The sequence below is a fragment of the Pavona decussata genome, unplaced genomic scaffold (assembly GCF_977016875.1).
Source record: "Pavona decussata unplaced genomic scaffold, jaPavDecu1.1 SCAFFOLD_396, whole genome shotgun sequence".
In the NCBI taxonomy this organism is placed as follows: domain Eukaryota; kingdom Metazoa; phylum Cnidaria; class Anthozoa; order Scleractinia; family Agariciidae; genus Pavona; species Pavona decussata.
Window position 1 is genome coordinate 242,493 of NW_028145767.1, and position 19,634 is coordinate 262,126.

A 19,634-nucleotide genomic window follows, 5' to 3' on the forward strand; every position below is an offset into this window, starting at 1 on the left:
CTTGGCGCCAGTAAGAATTAACCACACAGCTTGAGCTTGGGCCGCATGTGCTTCGAATTCTGATTGGCTCGTTGTGTTGTTTGCATCTGTTGCGATTGCCCAGAGTAACTACTTTGGGTTCTGGTTTTACGACACTCAATTGGAAATCGCTCAAATGTCAGTCGTTTATGTCCAAAGACATTCGTTCAGCCAGTAGTTGTTAAAAACTGACTAAACAGATCAAGCCGGTGTCTCTGGTACTACATGTCTCCTGTTATTAGTCTTCATATGATTTACTGTACGCCCATATTTAGCTATTAAAATAGTAAAACAAACCACAAGAGGACCAGTTGCTCTCCTCAATACCTACAAAAAGGAAAGGCGTCTGTACAAAATTCTGTCTGGTAATCATGCACACACAATCTGAACGCCTCCTGGGAAAAATGGAGACTATGATGCTGAGTTCCGACAGATGAGCTGCAATAATCGTTTTGTCAAGGCTCCTACGGCGTTGTCTGCTCCTTCAATTCTTACGATGGTCCAGCGTGCTTCTAGGATTCCTACAGCGGCCTCACAAGGTTTCAATTATAGTAGCTTTCTTGTATTTCTACGGGAACCTTCTACACTTTCCAATTAAATTCACCATTTTGTACAGGAACCCCAGAGAAATGGCTTCCTGCGGTGTTCTTGAATGTTTTATAAAAGTTTCATAACGATCAACACCAATGCAAAAGTCCGTTCGATTCAGTTTTGTCTATACCATTGTTCAAGAGTGTACTTTCTTCAAAATTCTGCGAGAATTCTTGCTCCAACTCGCAAATAGCATCACTTGTTCTGCAGAAAAGCTTTATTTTCTATTCCATGTTGGAATCCCCATAGTACCCCCGTAGATGGTAGTATTTTGTACGCATATGCGCGCTAGGGTCAGTTCGGACCACGAGGTTAAAAATGTCAGCCATGTTTGTGTTTCGTATAAAACAGTGGAATTAAACCGTCGTTGTGTTAAAAGTCTTGTCGTTTCATGAACCTAAGAACACTCAGAACATCACTCATGGTAGGGCGTGCCTCAGGATCCCTCTCAACACATCGCTGAATCAGTCCTCGGAGAACACCATTCACTCGGTCAATCTGATTGTGGAGCTCTTCGGGATCTGGTTGCTCGCGGATGCACATTTCACACAACAGCACACCGAAACTATACACGTCCACCTAGCAAAATGAAGCATAAGAAATAGTGGTGTATGTAATATAACAAACTAGAGGAAGAGTGTTTCATCCCATTTCCAAACATCAAGAAGTTTTGGGTTAAAAAGGAGCGCTGCCCAGTTTTTCTATCCAGCTTCGAGGTGTTTGGAAGTCGGGTAAAACACTCTTTCGAGTTTTCGATACAGCTTCTCAAACCATATAATATAATTCGTGGAGAAAATTGAAAGGAAACTTCCCCAAGTTTTATAATACAGTCGAACCTCCACTAACGGCCACCTCTCCACAAAGGCCACCTCTCTATAACGGCCACTTTTTTTTGTTCCGGCGGACAGTCCAGACATTAACTCTTGTTTAAACCTCTCTACAACGGCCAACTCTCTACAACGGCAACGGCCACTAAAGTGCGTCCCCAAGTGCCAAAATAACCTCTCGACAACGGCCAGTACAGTACTTTTTTGTAAAAACCTTTTTTATAAACTGATGCAGTAATCGACATCTGTCTTCGGAACATTACGTTTCTGTATCCATTTTAATGATATACGTATTTTTATTGTGTTCCGTTTATATGCTGCAGTAAGCATAAATTGTCTACAATAATATAGCGAATGTTGCGAACCTTGCTTGTTTCGTCTTGTTAACATTTTTATTCAAAACATTATTTACGTTTTATTGTGTATTTTATCTTTATATATTATTAAGATTGGATTACCATTGTAGGCTACAGTAAGCATGAACTTGGCACAATGAACATATTGTACTTCCCGAAAAAAGGTGTCATATTACACCCCTACCTCCCCATAACGGCCACCTCTCTACAACGGCCACTTTCTTCTGTCCCCAAGGTGGCCGTTGTGGAGAGGTTCAACTGTAATTAAGATCACATTTGCAAACCTCCTTCACTGTAGCGATTTTCTTTGTTTTCCCTTCATGAAAAAATTGAAAAGTTTGAGAAGCTGAGTTACGATAGTATTCTGACTAATAAAAAATAAGAGCTCTGCTACTTCGTATCACTAACCTTACATTTAAAGTCGTATTCGGTATTGTGAAGTGTAATCCAGGCCACAGAAAGACTGGCAAAATTAATGTAGTTGTTTTAGAAAAGATAACATTTAAAATTGACCATTTTTTTCACTTATAGCTACGGATAACATGTAAATGCATTTAAGACAGAGAGGGTGGTTTTCTTTTCCATAGGACTAAATACACATTTTTAACGTGTCTTGAACTTTTATCATATTTACTGATGTTGAAACCATGAAGATCCCCTTTACCTTAGATGTCTGTTGAGGAGTAAATGCCTCGGGTGCAGCATATATTATTGCTCCTGGGTTCACTGTCATGCTCTGACGCATGAAATTTGCGGCTCCGTAGTCAGACAGCTTACCTCTCCATGACTCTCCTCGCCTCCACAGCAGCACGTTCGCACTACTGATATCGCGATGCATGATTGGAAGCGGCTTATTAAGATGGAGGTAGTTTAATCCTTTTGCGATATCCAGTGCAAGGATCATTATTTCCTCGTGATTTAAAGCACGCTGATGTAAGACGTTCCGTAAACTAGTGTCAAGTAATTCAGTAACAAACAAGGGACTGTTATCGTCGCTTGTAGCACCAATAAACTGTAAGAGATTTGGATGGCGGCAACACGACGCAATGCTCATCTCACGTTCAAAATGTCTGCGATTGTACTCAGACAGGATGACTTCGTGGATTCTTTTAACAGCAACCTGGCAACCACGAAATATGCCCTTGCGCACACTGCCCCAGGCCCCTTGTCCTAAAATGTCTTCGCTTAATACAATTTCCTCCCGTTGAATGATCCAGTCACGTGACTGATGACTCTGGTACTCAGCTACTGCTTCTTCTGCTGCAGACACGGCTGACTGCAATTCTCTTTCAGCAGATAAATGACGCCTCCTTTCTTCTTCCATTTGAAGTACAAAACCTCTCAACCTTTCCTCCAAAGCTTCCTTCCGCTGTTGTTCTTGTTCCAAACGACGCTGGAGCTCACTAAGGTCACGTTGAACGGATTGACTTGACAGCTGTTCAGCTTGCAGTCTTTCTTGCAAAGCTTCCTTCCGCTCTTGTTCTTGTTCCAAACGACGCTGTAGGTCACGTTGAACGGATTGACTTGACTGCTGTTCAGCTTGCAGCCTTTCTTCCAACGCTTCCTTCTGCTGTTGTTCTTGTTCCAAACGACGCTGCAGGTCACTAAGGTCACGTTGAACGGATTGACTTGACAGTTGTTCAGCTTGCAGCCTTTCTTCCAAAGCTTCCTTCCGCTCTTGTTCTTGTTCCAAACGACGCTGCAGGTCACGTTGAACGGATTGACTTGACAGTTGTTCAGCTTGCAGCCTTTCTTCCAAAGCTTCCTTCCGCTCTTGTTCTTGTTCCAAACGACGCTGTAGGTCACGTTGAACGGATTGACTTGACAGCTGTTCAGCTTGCAGCCTTTCTTCCAAAGCTTTCTTCCGCTCTTGTTCTTGTTCCAAACGACGCTGTAGGTCACGTTGAACGGATTGACTTGACAGCTGTTCAGCTTGCAGCCTTTCTTCCAAAGCTTCCTTCCGCTCTTGTTCTTGTTCCAAACGACGCTGCAGGTCACGTTGAACGGATTGACTTGACAGCTGTTCAGCTTGCAGCCTTTCTTCCAAAGCTTCCTTCTGCTGTTGTTCTTGTTCCAAACGACGCTGCAGGTCACTAAGGTCACGTTGAACGGATTGACTTGACAGTTGTTCAGCTTGCAATTTTTCTTCCAACGCTTCCTTCCGCTCATGTTCTTGTTCCAAACGACGCTGTAGGTCACGTTGAACGGATTGACTTGACTGCTGTTCAGCTTGCAGCCTTTCTTCCAACTTAGTACAAGCAATTCTCACTTGCCTTATTTCCTCGTCCAGCCTTGATCTTTCTTGTCGCTCTTGTTTTAAACGTCTCCGTAGCTGTTCGGCAGTTCTTTCCTTGTCCCTTAAATCTCGCTCTCTCGTGCTGCGTAAACGTGTTTCGTCATCAAGCGATTGACACATGCTCACGAGTTCACTTTCCAATCTTTGCTGCTCAGTGAAAGCAGTACAACCTTCCTCCACATACTAAAAAGTAAAGATACACAAGTTTAAAATCCCTCAAAATATTTGTAAGGTTTTGCCTGTTTTTACACTCGAGTTTAGCTCTCAGGCTGATTGTCGTTCGCTTCTTCAAACATAAAAATGTCCTTGTACAAATATCCACGTCAGAAAACGATACTATGGAATAAAAATATTTTAAGCGTCGTTTCTAACTCGTGAATGCGCGCTAGGCAAGAACGATTTATCGCGATGGTTGGGGTTTCACTTGGTCTTGTTAACTTTCAGGCATGCGCAGTGAATGAGATATTGTAATGTAGGGGAATTTCACTTAGACACCGAAATAGTGGTGTATGTAATATAACAAACTAGAGGAAGAGTACATAGGCGAGTCCGAGAATAGACATCATCGCGAACACGCCATCACATCTGAACAACCCCTGATTTTGTTCTAGTCTTACGCCTTTATTTTTCTCGGTAACCATCGCTTCTGTCGTTTTATTTGGGAGCCTCAGCCATTTTCAGGGCGCTTTTCCCAAGAATGACAAGTTTGTTAGAAATATTGTGTCGTATGGTCCAAAAACACAGGTTCTTACCAAAGACCAAGCCGAACGGAGTGTAGTAATTCAGAATATCCCACCAGACACTTCAGCCGATAGCATTGTAATAGACCACTTCCTATTTGCTTTGAACCTCATTATGAAAGCGAGGCTAAGAGCAAAGTTTTTGTCATGAAAATTAGTTTTCATTCATGTGCAACAAAACTAATTTTCATATGAAAAGTTTTGCACCTAGCTTCGTTTTCATAGTGAGGTTCACAGCAACTCGGAAATGGCCTATTCATTTTCAGCGGCAAAAGAATGGCGGCGGAGAGATCGATCACCTACACTTTCCCGAGAAAGGAACGGCTGTCATCAAGCAATCAACTTTATTTAAACACGGTAAATGGCTCAGCAAGCTGGTTTTCAGACATGCCGTGTGATAATTACAAATTATAAAAATTAAGACTAGAGATTAACTAACAATAATTAGCATACCTCAGTGACCGACTATCGCGCAACGCGCAATCTGATTGGCTACACAGGTGCCGTCTATCGTTCGATAGACGACAGTTTGTCGGAGCGCGTGCGATTTAGCATGCATCATTGCACAAATATATCAAAATTTATGAAATAAAAAGATTTTTTGCTTTATAGATCGACCACTGACGTATGCTAAAACAATTAGACAGCTCGCTCTCGGTTTCTATCGCCTTTGATAGTTGGCTCGGGGCAACTATCAGCCGATAGAAACCTCGAGCTCGCCGTCTAATTGTTAATTAGCACAAGAAATGACAATTGTGCCTGTTCCTAAACGTAACTATCTAGTTCAAATGGTAATCAAGGCTAATGATAGTAGTAAAAATAGTAATAATCTAAATAAAATTTAACAGCAGGAAATATGTCATTAAAGAAATATGAAAAAAAATAATAATAATAATAAAAAGTTATATGACCAGCTTCCAGTTGGCTTGATAGCTCAGTTGGTAAAGCACTGCACCGGTATCGCAGAGGTCATGGGTTCGAATCCCGTTCAAGCCCGAATTTTTTTTTCAGTCTTTCTTTTCGCAACTGCTTAAGTTGCGTAGTAACTGCGAGGATCTTTCTTCTATTTGATCTTTCATCCGCAGTTCAAAATACAAGTTTCATATATTAACATTTAAAGATAGTTATTTGGTTTACACAATTGGCTTCCTGCAACTAAATGATCTTAAAACATTGAGAAATCAAGTTTTTTTCATTTTCCGCCCTTATCAAAAGAATGTTGATCGTCAGGTAAACCTCAGAATGTTTCACTATAATAAAAACTCGCTCATTCCTTTAGATAGCAGAGCAGCTAGAGTACTTAAGTGAAATAATTGGGTCAAATCTAACTTGGGAATATCATATTAGGTATTTTGCTTCGAAAATCAGTAAATGGATAGGAATCATTGCGTGACTAAAGTACCTTGTCCGAACGTCTATTTTATAGCATATCTACCTGTGTTTGATCCTCCCTTTTTGTCGTATAGTAAAGTTGTATTTTACACCCAACAGAGAAAGTATACGTCTATTTGTTCAAGAAAATATCATCCCTGCGATTATTTTTTATTTTTTTATTTTTTTTTTATTTAACATTACTCTACATATGATAATAGTAATACAGGTTACATACGCTAATAACAATCCAAAGACTTACAATTCCGATATTCACCTTGCTAGCAAAAAAAAAGAAAAAAAACAATGATTTACATTACTTACAATACGGGTTACGTAATACTGACAATGCAGTACTCTACATATAACACAGTTTTAACTACCAAATTAGAGGTATGAACTGAAAGGGAGCATTGCTTTCCATTTCGCATTACGAATATCTATGGCGTTATTTTGCTTAGCTATGAAAAACTCTAACTGATAGGCATTTTTTAGTTTCGTCTTAAGAAGTGAGAGGGAAGGTTTTATAATAAGATGTCGGCTTTGATAAATAACTTGTTTACCCAATATTATAATATGGTTGAGTAACGGCATATCTTTTCTAAAGAATCCAAACATTATATTAGTGCTTGTTAAAACATCAATTATAGTAAAGAAACTCTTCAATCATTTAGCTACAGAAAGCCAAAAAACGCTTGATGTTGGACAGTCTAAGAATAGATGCTCCGGGGATTCGTGAATATGCTCTATCCCAAAACAGTCTCCACCACTAAGCACGATGTGTCCGCCCAACATCTCCCCTCTTTTCACTTGTTCAAACCCTGATTTTCATCCAATAACAATTTTTACACCAAACAGTTCTAAACAGGTTATTTAAAAAACCTTTTATTCTCTGGAATTAGACCTAAGGCATGGAACATTACAGCATTCCACCTGATATTCGAAAACTGTAAAAACATGATTTTAAGATAACACTGCACAATGCATGTTCTACTTAACGTTCTGTTACTTGAGGGCGCCTGTGTTCACACTTCCAAACCATCTCAATATTAATAATCAATAGCTACTTCTTTTCTCAAAGCTGCTGATGTATAATCCTAGACATATATATGCATTGATTTCTTTTATAAAATGTAATTACTTTCGATCTCTTTTTTTATTACTGCACTGCTTCATTTCTTCTAGTGTGTCTGTCTCTTTAATTTTTTGTATATAAATTATTTTCTTTTTCTCTTTCACTGTCTTACTCGATTAGCTAAATCTCTACTTGCGGTCCAGTGCAATTAGCTCAAAAATCTGGTAATATATGATAAAGAATGATTAATTTCTTTTATTGCTGTCTTTTCTTGTTCCTCACATAGTCACAGAGAGAGTCCTGGAACATTCTCAAACACTTGAAGGATCAGAATTGAAACTTGACAGGTTTATTCCAAAAGGTAATATAAAGAAAACAATGGACTATATTTTTTTTCCTACGCAGGTGACATCACCGTGCGTTTATTTAATGCTTTCGCCACAAAAATTACAATCATAATAAGAGATAATAACAGAATTCATTAAAACCAAATAAATCAAAAGTAAGTAAGTTTGGGTGGTGTGGCAGGAGCTCAAGGAACAGAACTTTCGTCCCCCATCCTCATCTTTCCTGCTCCAGGAATTTTAGGTCCTCCTCAATGTGGCTTGCTTCACCGTACATCTCCCACTGCTTTCGATCGTTACTCACTTCAGTCTATACATATTGGAAATATTCGGAAATATTGTTCCAGCTGTACCACTTTTAAGCGAAAAACACTCCATTTTTACGAGATGGTACATTTTTTGGTACAGGTCGATAAATAGGTTGCAATTCTCAGCACTGCATTCCTTCTTTGGTTTCAGGCTGAATTTTTTTCCTTGCGGTTGTTTGGGTATTCTACTTTGTGTTTGGCTTCGATGACATCAAGTTCGTTTTTGTAAATTTTGATAAGCGCTTTCGCAATCTTGGGATCAACCTCAAAGCCCTGAATTTCGAGGGAATGGGACGAGAAGGAAGACGTGCGGTCGCTGTGTGTTTCGCTGGTTCTTTCTTCAGGCTTCGATTGCGGCTGCTAACATGGCGCCGTCTTGGTTAGCTTCCCCTTCGTGTCCAACCTCGTTATCGAGCCGGGATTCACTTTCTTCTGTATTCTGAGATCGTATTCCTTCCCCCCTCACGTTATTGAGTACCACTATGCCATTGGATTGATGTACACTCTGTTGCAGCAGGGCATGGGACTTGTCCACTTGTTTTGATGTTCCAGTGATGAAAAATGATTCGGCTGAGTCAACCGTACCCACTTTACACCAGTTTTGGCAGCGATATCTTTCAATAGATTTTGGGTTTGTTCGCGAGAGATCGATTCCACAAATCCCAAGCAAACTTTTGCTAATACCAATTCAAAGAAATATAAAAAGGTGATGCATTTATTTGATTTCCTCGGTGCTTGAATATATAACCCGTTTAACCTTTATCTCGCCGCCCTCTTTTTACCGGTGAAATATAGAGTGGAAACATATAAGTGGCCAGGTAATGAGCTTTGTGATACATGAAAGCATTGCTAAATAACACAATACTCACACGGTCACGTGTTCATAAATTCTGAAGTTCAAACAAATTTTACGATGAGATTTCACAAAGCCGTTTTTAATGTCAAAATAAGATTACCGTGTACACCTGAAGTCCACATTAAAGTAGAATTTGTTTCATAATATGAACTTCAGTATATCTGATATCACCTATACCGGCTAAAAGTAGTGCAGACAAGGAGTGTAGCTAAATTTGTGGGTTGGGGGGAAGTAGGTAGGTAGCGTGGATTGAACATGGGCGTAACGAAAAGTTGGGTCCACCATGCAGCTCTAAGAAGGGCTCGCACGATTGGCTGAAAAAGCAATAGCGGAGCAATTAACAAACAACAGAGACTATCAACACTAGCCAGGAAACAATAGGTCCAACAAAATAAGAGATTCTAAAGGGCTACATACTACCGGAAAAGTTGTGAGTCGTGGATAACTATTACAGTTGTTCTTTAACCCTTTCACTGCCAAATTTATTGGACTCTCTAGACAATTTTCTCGATGTAGATGACCGAAACGGATTAAGTTGTCCTATATAAAGATCTCCTTTGAAATGTTCGCTGCTCTTCAAAAACGAGGACTTAAGTTTTTTTGTGACGTCACCTTTTTGAACCGTTGTTGTTATGCTCGCGAGCAGAAACACATTCTAATCGGTGAGGAGTCGGTTAATAAGTGTACTATTTTCCACTGCAGAAGCTCCCAGGCTGGCATCATAAAGCTGGAATGGAGAGTAGAGGCAATCCTCTGAACGAATCCAGAGGGGAGAGATGATTCATAGCGACTGGGACGCCAAAAGTGTTCGTATCGAGTCATGGCGGCTCACGACTGAGGTTGTCTCTCTGGCCGTTCTGTGAGTGGATTCTCGGACCTACCAAGGCAATTTGAGCGAGATTTGACCTGCAAAGAAAACTATGTGTGCGATATTTTGCCAGTACGACCGGGTGGCTCGACACTAGTAGTAATAAAATGAGCGTTCTGAGGAAGGGACACAAGGACGTCCGGGATTAACGTCATCAAAATTACTACGGTGGCAACCACACCAACGTTAGCTCCATCTATTTTAACACCACCTCCCACAGTGGAAGTGATGTCTCTCCCTAAAAAGCGAAAAACGACCACAAATCCCGCAACTTAAAAATTGTTTGGATGATGATGCACAGAAAACATTTGGACCCTTCAGGCGATCTCGGCGTAATCGAAAGGATTTAAGTTATAAGTATTCTGACACCGAAGACTATTGATTACAACATGAAATTTGAATCTTTGAATATTTAGAGTTGAAAAATTCTAATTAAAACATACAGTTTTCAATCAATATGTGTGTATGTTACTTTTTTATATTTTGTACTTGAAATGCTGAACACTTGAAATAAAGAATTTTCATTGAGTTCTGTGAACGTGTGTTAATTTATCAGCGTGCCATAACTAACATACACAATTTAGCAGCAAGAAATTAATGAACTGGAATATTCTTACTCGAAGCACTGTAAAAAACAAACGCAACAAAAGACTGTTTTAATTGTTTAATCCCCAACAAAGCTCGACTGAGTTAACATAATCAGGCTGTGTAACGGTGCGTGAAATAGAACAGGAGTCACTTCTCTGCTTCGAAATATTTCAAAGAACCTCATCTTTTGATAACCAACAAAACCACATAATCTTGTTACGAAAAATAGTTATTTCTCTCCATAATTCTATCTACTGTTAGATCCCACTCGACCGGGTGTAAAAAGATAGCATACAGTAAAAACCCGCGTGTAAGAACCTAGAAAATTAAGAACCTCCTGGCAGAAATTTGCTACTTTAATACCCCAAAATATAAGAACCTGTTTAGCCAAAAAAATTCCAACAGGTTCTTATATGCGGGGTTAAACTATTTTATTTATAATATTTTACCAAAAAGGTTTTCTTTAGAGATCAAAAAATTGCACAGTGAAACTAAAAATGCACAATGTATGTTAAATGTGAACTGTTGTTATAAAACAATTCGGCTAGAATTAAAAGAATGCATCATTTGTATGTAATTTTGGTCTTGGTTTAAGTGTTCCATGCCTGTATCATCTTGCGGCTCATTTTTATATGAACCAGTACAGAAGACACAAAGCCATTTCTTGTTGCAAGTTTAGATCTGGCATTTTCTGATATTTGAAATATCAAGATGACAAGTTGGTCCCCCTTTCTTTAGACTTGTTACTAGTTTCTCCAAGTAGTTTGAATTTCCTGTCAGTCTATAGTCCACTGGAATCTCAATCTCAAACTGGTTTTATTTTTTTGTTCTTGATTATAAGCATTTATTCTATAAAATACTGTCACAGTTTATAATGAAGAACAAACCATATATTATACTACAGTATTTTCTACTCCGTAAAAATTAAGAGCGCCTGTCTGTAAAAATCAGACAAATTCTAAATTTCGTGGCAAGGGTGGAAAATTCGATTTCTTTCATATTTTAATGTCAGATAGGCTAGGATATAACTAAAATCACTGTATAGTTTTTTCGGTGAAATATCCTTTTATTTCAAAGAAAAATGCAAATAACGAAAATCCGTTAAAATCGTCACTTGAGGCGCTAAATTATTACACGGGTTTGAGAGCCTCGCGTGCGAGAACAAATCGTTTTACCACTTTTAAAACAATAAAATCTTTTTTTACAATCTTTAAATATCTTTCGGAATGATTTTGGGAAATATTGCGTCGTTCTGTGTATGCGAAATAATTTAATTTCGAAGGCATACAATTCACTGCAGTAAAAGTACTTCGTAAATAAAATTAATTTTCACCGTGTGCGAAACCTTCAAATCGATTAAGCTTCTGGTGGTTGAATGTTAGAAGGATGGTCTATACATTCATGTAAAAATTTCTTTGGGCAAATGATGAAGAGCGACGTGAGAGCTTTTCAAAGTCCGTACAAAATGCAAATATTTGACCCCCCGCGGTAAACTTTCAAGTCGCGGGTCAGACATAATTTTTAGTCCTTGTTCATGTCTTGACCCATATTAGGTTAAAATAAGCACATAGAAAAACATTTCGAAATGTTCTAACCTTATAATATGCTAAAGACAGGTCCAAATGCCATTTTAGCACGATTCTCTGGTCGTTCGTCCCATAAGTTTGAGCCGGCTGTTTGTATTAAGCGTCCGATGTAGTCACCACGCAAACTGGTCGAATACAAATCTTTGATCAACTTTCGGTGCATTTCATCAAGACTGCATCTTCTTCGACGGCTAAGTCATTTGTGAGTATTGCTTGGTTTACAGTGCACGAAAACATTGCATCTGATCGCTGCTAGAATGACAAAAAATGTCGGCGCTTTCAGTCTATCTTTATCTATCTTGCATTGCCGGGAGTTGTTTGCTCGTCACGCAATACAATGTCCTGGATATTTTTGGGGGGTGGAGGAGGGTGAAAATGCGAAATGCTCGATAACTGAACATGAACATGCACAAGGCAACAACAACAACAACAGCAATTTAAAAAGTGATACCTTTCGTTATGTTATTTTTCCCTTGCTAAAATCCAGATAATTTATGTATTCGCAAACTCATTTGCGCGAGCAGGCATGGTTGTTGAGAGCGTTGCCATTGCGGGGGGATAAGATTTGACTAAACAGTATCATGAAGATCACTACACAGCTTTAGCTAGTTCTTTCCATCTTTAAATGCAATAGATCCTAGTATGAAACCAAAAATATCCCTCATTGCAGGCATCTGTTTGTCAAACGAGTATGCCATGGGCATGGGCGAGGACTAAAATGCTTGAAAGCTGCACTCGGTACTAGTCTTGGAACTAGTACATACTCTAGGTTTGAAACACAAAACTGCAAAATTAAAAAAAAAAAACGATTTATTTAAGGAATTTCGTCTTTCCTTGCTTGCTTCATCTTTGGTAAGCCCCAATATTAATTTATCACTGGTTGCAGGCAAGCACTATTCTTAGACAGTGTTAGACTGATAACAACTTTTCGGGCCTTTATTTTTCTTACTCCTCTTAGTTATGCTAGTCCGTTCACCAAAACTTGAAAAAAAAAATTACCTCAACTAAACAGCTTGGGCAAGGCTATAACAGCTTGTAAGTGGTAGGTTAATAGACTGGACATAACTCTGATCGCTGCAGGTAGGGCAGGCATGCGTGCTGATAGGGCTAGTAACAGGTTATGGCGGTCTGTTGACGTAACTAAAGCGAGGAGCAGAATCGGCTCCTATCTATTGACTAATGAATGCAGTCTGAAATGTGAAAGAGTGCTCTGTTTCCAACCTGATGGGCGACACTTAGGGCCTAGTTAATGCCGTATTACTTACGAACCAGAGGAGGGGTGGGGTGAGGAAGGGCGTGGGAGGAGATTGGTATAAAACCAGCCTGTAATAACCTATCTCCCTTCGAGTTACAGTTATACCTTCACTTTCCTTGCCTAATTCATAAACCAATCATCATGCCACATGATGGTTTCGGCCTCAAATTTGATACGCTCTCCGCTCCTCCATTTATCTAATTTTAAAAACAAATAAGCACCCCACACCGTCTCCCCCATCCCTCACAAAAACAAAAAAAAATGTTCCGATCCTTCCGGTGTTTATGTGGTGCTGGCGTGGGGTGGGGCTTCTGACAGGAGGGGTGCTCTCGGGACGGATGATGTTGTGGTCCACTCGCGTTACGTAACACCATAATTTCCTTCAGGTAGTATCCAGACACGTTTGGTGGCTTGTACCGCGTAGTCGTAGTGTTGTACCACCAACAAGGGCCTTAAAAGAACTACAACCCTCCATTTTCAGTGTAACAAATTTGACTTTACAAAAAATTAACTTGTGCCCCCCTCTAAGCATACAAACGGCGCCAAGTAACTAGCACGACCAGAATTTGCTTACTTAGTAACTATTTAGCGATTCTTTCTCACGCCGAATGGCCATAGCCATAGCCATAAATTCGACTGAAATCTTTTAGCGATTTTATTTTTAAATTTAGAAAGATCTTCAAATTAAATATTGTTTAATTTAGACATCATAAATTGGATAGTATTTGAAAAACAACACACCTAACGAAGTAACACGCAGATGAATGAACACCCGAAGCCACAGCAGACCCAGACTTAGTTACGGAAGAATGAAAAAATGGGTGATTCAATGTCCTCCTAGGATTCCACTAACTCAGGAAAACAAATGAACGGCAATATTTTTCGCAGGGGTGCGTTCTTTTCATTGCTATTTATCAACTATTTTTACGGGAAATGCGCTATTCGGGGTCATCTGCGTGAAGAAAAAAAAGACCTTTTGTCTTCGCTTTTTGGTTCCATACTAGGATCTATTGTATTAAAAAATTGAAAGAACTAGCTTAAGGATGTAGTTATCTCCATCAGTAAGTACTGATACTATTTTCGTAAAATGCAATATCCACCCACCCCCACCCCCCCCCCCCCCCCCCATCCAACACTCCTAACAAGCCAGCCCGCCCGCGCGCACAAACGAATTCGCGAATGAATAAATTTTCTGGATTTTAGCAAGGAAAAAGAACGTAACTAAAGGTATCACTATCTTAATTGTTGTTGTTGCCTTAGGGTTACCTGTTCAGTAATCAAGCATTTTCGCATTTTCACCCTCCTCCACCCTCCCTAAAGTGGCCATGAGTGGTATTGCGTGACGAACAAACGGCTCCCTGCAATGCAAGATAGAGTGAACATCCTGAAAGCCGACACTTTTTCTCATTCTAGCAGCGATCAGATGTTATATTTTCGTGCACTGTAAACCAAGCAATACTTCACAAAAGACTTAGCTATCGGAAAAGATGCAGTCTTGATGAAATGCACCGAAAGTTGATCAAAGATTTGTATTCGACCAGTTTGCGTGGTGACTACATCGGACGTTTAATACAAACAGCCGGCTCAAACTTATGCGACGAACGACCAGAGAATCGTGCTAAAATGGCATTTGGACCTGTCTTTAGCATATTATAAGGTTAGAACATTTCGAAATGTTTTTCTATGTGCTTATTTTAACCTAATATGGGTCAAGGCATGAACACGGACTAAAAATTATGTCTGACCCGCGACTTGAAAGTTTACCGCGGGGGGTCAAATATTTGCATTTTGTACGGACTTTGAAAAGCTCTCACGTCGCTCTTCATCATTTGCCCAAAGAAATTTTTACATGAATGTATAGACCATCCTTCTAACATTCAACCACCAGAAGCTTAATCGATTTGAAGGTTTCGCACACGGTGAAAATTAATTTTATTCACGAAGTACTTTTCCTGCAGTGAATTGTATGCCTTCGAAATTAAATTATTTCGCATACACAGAACGACGCAATATTTCCCAAAATCATTCCGAAAGATATTTAAAGATTGTAAAAAAAGATTTTATTGTTTTAAAAGTGGTAAAACGATTTGTTCTCGCACGCGAGGCTCTCAAACCCGTGTAATAATATAGTGCCTCAAGTGACGATTTTAACGGATTTTCGTTATTTGCCTTTTTCTTTGAAATAAAAGGATATTTCACCGAAAAAACTATACAGTGATTTTAGTTATATCCTAGCCTATCTGACATTAAAATATGAAAGAAATCGAATTTTCCACCCTTGCCGCGATATGTTTGATTTTTACGGACAGGCGCTCTTAAGAACCTAATTAAGAACCTACTTAGCCTAAAATGCCAGTAAGTACCCCAAAATATAAGAACCTGTTTTGCCAAACTCTAAAAAAGTAGGTTCTTACGCGCGGGTTTTTACTGTACCACTAAACATTCTTTCTGTTTTAACAGAATCACTGAAGCCCTTCCACCCCGATGATGCAATTATTATATTTTTAGATAATGATGTCGGCATTACCGTTGACAGCGCACTGTAATAAACAAAGACAACAAAAGATTGTTTTAATTGTTTAATGCCCAACAAAGTTCAACCATAAAACGAACGTTTTTAGAAATTAGGCGGAAAATACACACAACCAATTTTTTTTTTCATTATTTCCGAGGTTTCGTGGAAATATAGAAAAAATCGAATAGAACAATGACAAGGCAATATTTCACTTTATCAAAAACCAATCAATACACCTTACATGAGCCGGTTTTTTAGTTTTTGTTTTGTTTTCTTTTTTTTTTTCTATTAATCTCCCCAAATTAACTTCTAAATAGACTTCCGAATGCAGATTCTTTAGCTTAGAAATTGTAGATCCTGGTTTCTTTCGAGGGAACAATGTTAGTTCTTGCTGGTAGGCGATACCTGCGAAACCAGATTTGAGGCTAAAATTTAAACTCTTTTATAATAAAAAATCTGTAGATCGCTGCGGTTAAAATAATTCTATTACATCATTTTAATCTATTTTTAACTATGATGTCACCATGAGGTTAATCCCTGAGCTATTGTGACGTCACTGTGTCCCTTCCTCAGAACTCTAATTTTATTTTTAGATTATGATGTCATCAGTTTTGATGTTAATCCCAGGGTTATTGTGACGTCACTGTGCCCCTGTGTCCCTTCCACAGAACTCTAATTCTATTTTAAGATTATGATGTCATCAATTTTGATGACGTTAATCCCGGGGCTATTGTGACCTCACTGTGTCCCTGTGTCCATTCCTCAGAACGCTCATTTTATTACTACGACATTTGTATAAAAAAAACTACAGAATTAAGATGGCCGGACTTCGATTTCGCCGTTGTATCGAAATTAGCCAGAATGCAACTCGGGCGGCAAAGGGGAAATCACGGGCTTTGAGAAGTGGCTCGAATCAAATGGCTGATGTTCGAACAGCTGTACGCGTGAGAGGGAACCTTGGAGATAAATGCTTAGTCGTGAGATTAAGGTTTGCTGTCATGAAGGAATTTTGGTTTTAAAATGAGATTTTGAATTAAAAATTTGGAAGCAACTAGAAAATGTGTGTTTTTGAGCTTTACTCGATGCCGCAGAGAACGGGAATTGTTGGTTTTGCTTGAAAAAAAAATGTTGATATGGAACGGCAAATGGAGGATATACTCAGTTTATTGGCTCTTAAAGCCTAAAACACATACTGATTGACACTATTAGTAGACCATAATAACCAGATTTCTGGATTTGAGAACGTGGCCAACCTTGAAAGCGGTAGCCTCTAACACGGCGAGATTAGTCGCCTTTAGCAGTGAAAGGGTCAAAACGTATTGAAATGATAGCTTCGATTCTGTAAATGGCTAACTTTAAATGTATGCCTTAATTAGTCATACTGCGGTAAACGTGTGTCCTTTCAAATATGGAGCTCTCGTGGTTATCCTCCCCTACCTTTTCAGCCTCGTCATCGAGCAGGGATTCACTTTCTTCTTGACGCAGAGATCGCATCGCCTCCCCCTTTACTTTATCGACTACAACTACGCCATTGGATTGATGTATACAGCTTTCTAACAAGAAAAGAAAAACAACACTGAGTCAGAAAACTACCCGGTTAAACTCGCACGCCTAGGTACGCTACTTCAAGAAGGAAAAACTTCTATCTTCACGGGGAAACGCTGTACACGACATGGGGGAACAGTTTTCTAACAAAAAAAGAAAAACAAACATGCCACTGAATCAGAAAACTACCCGGTTGACTCGCACACCTGAGGAGAGGTTTTTTAGACTCGCCAAATGATAGCCATAACTCTTGGCAAATATTTCTCAGTTTAAGACAACTTCTATTCCTGCAAGGCATGGGAAATACGCCGGTATGATTTAAATTACCAAAAAACAACAAATAAATAAAGTTACGATAAAAAGCTAGAGTAAACACCAGTTGGGATTTTGTTATTTTTAGTTTGCATCTTTATTTCAGTAGTTTTTAGTGTCCTCATTTAGTGATACAGCGCTAAAGTCATTATTATTATTATCATTATCATTATCATTATTATTATTATTATGACTGCCGCCTAAATGCTGGCCAAGCGTGTGTCCACTGATTTTGGAAGGAACGAGATGTTGTCACACGTTAACCATTTTCAGGCAAACACATACTCTGCATTTTTGCTGGCTGATTTTCTGGCATTGATTACTTTTCTAATGCGTCAAACAATTTGGCAAATTTTCTGCGAATTGAATATTTTAAAATTAGATTTTTTAACTTGTAAATACATCATGGAGCTTGGAATATGTTAAAAAAGATTTATTATTATTATTATCATCATCATCATCATCATCATCATCATCATCATCATCATCATTATTATTATTATTATTATTATTATTATTATTATTATTATTATTATTATTATTCCTTTGCCATTCTACGATCAGCCTTGCTGTGTCTCAGAGGAACCAGGAGAAAGAGAAGAGTAGCCAATATGTCTGACATTGACATTACATCCGAAAGTGCGCAAGCCAGAATTTAAGTAGTGACTTTTCTGTCAGTCTGGATTATTTCTAGATAGTCTTTATTTATCTATTTTTTATTAACTTTTCCACGCTTTTTAAACTATTGAAAGTGTGAAATGAAGTAGGAAATAGAGCAGAAGAGTAGAGAAGAAGAATATCGCGTTGTATTATTATAAGCATTGTATTTTTAGGCTGGATAATGCAATGTAAACTGAGAATGTCTTGAGTTGTTATCCATTATTATTATTATTATTATTATTATTATTATTATTATTATTATTATTATTATTATTAGTATTATTATTATTATTATTATTATGTATAGACTGGGGCGTTAAACTACGTGTAGAAATAGCGAATCTCTCTAGTCTTTGTACTAATATATATAATAAAAGCTAAATAAATAAATACAACAAACAAACATAATGTCACTTTAATGTCTAGTTTGCAAGTGCTTCAAAATAGGGCGGCTAAAATAATATTAGATCGACCACTGTATTCCTCTGCGTCTGATGCGTTAACACTAGAAAATAGGCGCTTCCAGCGCCGATGCGTTCATGTATATAAATGTCTTAATGGTCTCACGCATCACGAATTAACATTAGTTACTCAGCAAGAACAGCATAGTTACAACACAAGAAATAAAGCAAACCTCAAAATTCCATCCATTAAAAGTAACTGGGGTAAACAAAGAACTGGCTATCATGCTGTAAGTGATTTTAACTCGCTGGACAAAACTATACGAGCCTCTGAAAATGTAAATATTTTGAAGGGTCAGATTTTTAATTCATTGATTTAAGTTTTGTATTACACATAAGATACATTAGTTTTTAGTAGCATCTTTTAGCATTTTTATTCATTGTAAATGTTTAATTTTTAATTTTTGAGGTCCTTTTTTTAAACCACTTTTTAGTGAAAAAGTTTCCTCATTAAAGATTGTCATTATTATTATTAACTTAGTGACTAATAATCTCTAAAAATCATGAATGTGAGTTCCTTACAAATGTAGTCATCATTTCAAAAGTCCATGATATGTTCTTGATATGGTATGAATACAGAATCTCTGTAAACTTATTACTTATTATTATTATTATTATTATTATTATTATTATTATTATTATTATTATTATTATTATTATTATAAGACGAATTTTTTGACAATTTGTCACAAATGAAATGAATAATTAATAAGATTGAAGCTGGACATCTGTTGGCCTGGCATTGCATATCTTATTTAATAATTTTTCAGATCAATTTCAGTAAACAAAGGTCCATTTAACATGAAAGCCTACATTTGTTTGTAGAGGCTTAGGTATTTTTTTTAGAATTTAGAAACAGTTTGCACTTGTCTCACAATTGTGCACCACAGGTGAGTGTAACACAATGTTTCTTAATGTTCAAGATCGATGTTTAAAACACTATAATAGTACTGGTTTTCATCGGCGATGGTGTCTTCTGCCGGTGTATCAATATATATATAATGATTGGGGGATTTCGTTGCATCACCTGCCAGAACCCCAGGGACTTATCATGGGTTCTTT

General features: G+C 38.2%; 1 protein-coding gene across 4 annotated transcripts in view; it reads right to left on the reverse strand.

Moving 5' to 3' along the window:
• Window positions 1-19,634, reverse strand: part of LOC146451119 (uncharacterized) — a 140,852-nt gene that overhangs the window by 111,439 nt on the left and 9,779 nt on the right. For 2 of the 4 annotated variants that reach the window (XM_085099538.1, XM_085099536.1), the window contains exons 4-5: window positions 17,032-17,147; window positions 2,457-4,271 (exon numbers count right to left, since the gene is read on the reverse strand). In XM_085099538.1, coding sequence (XP_084955664.1) covers window positions 2,457-4,271; window positions 17,032-17,147 — 1,931 coding nt within the window. Of the gene's footprint in view, window positions 1-2,438; window positions 4,272-17,031; window positions 17,148-19,634 lie in introns of all 4 variants that reach the window. The other 2 variants (XM_085099535.1, XM_085099539.1) reach the window with 2 other exon arrangements.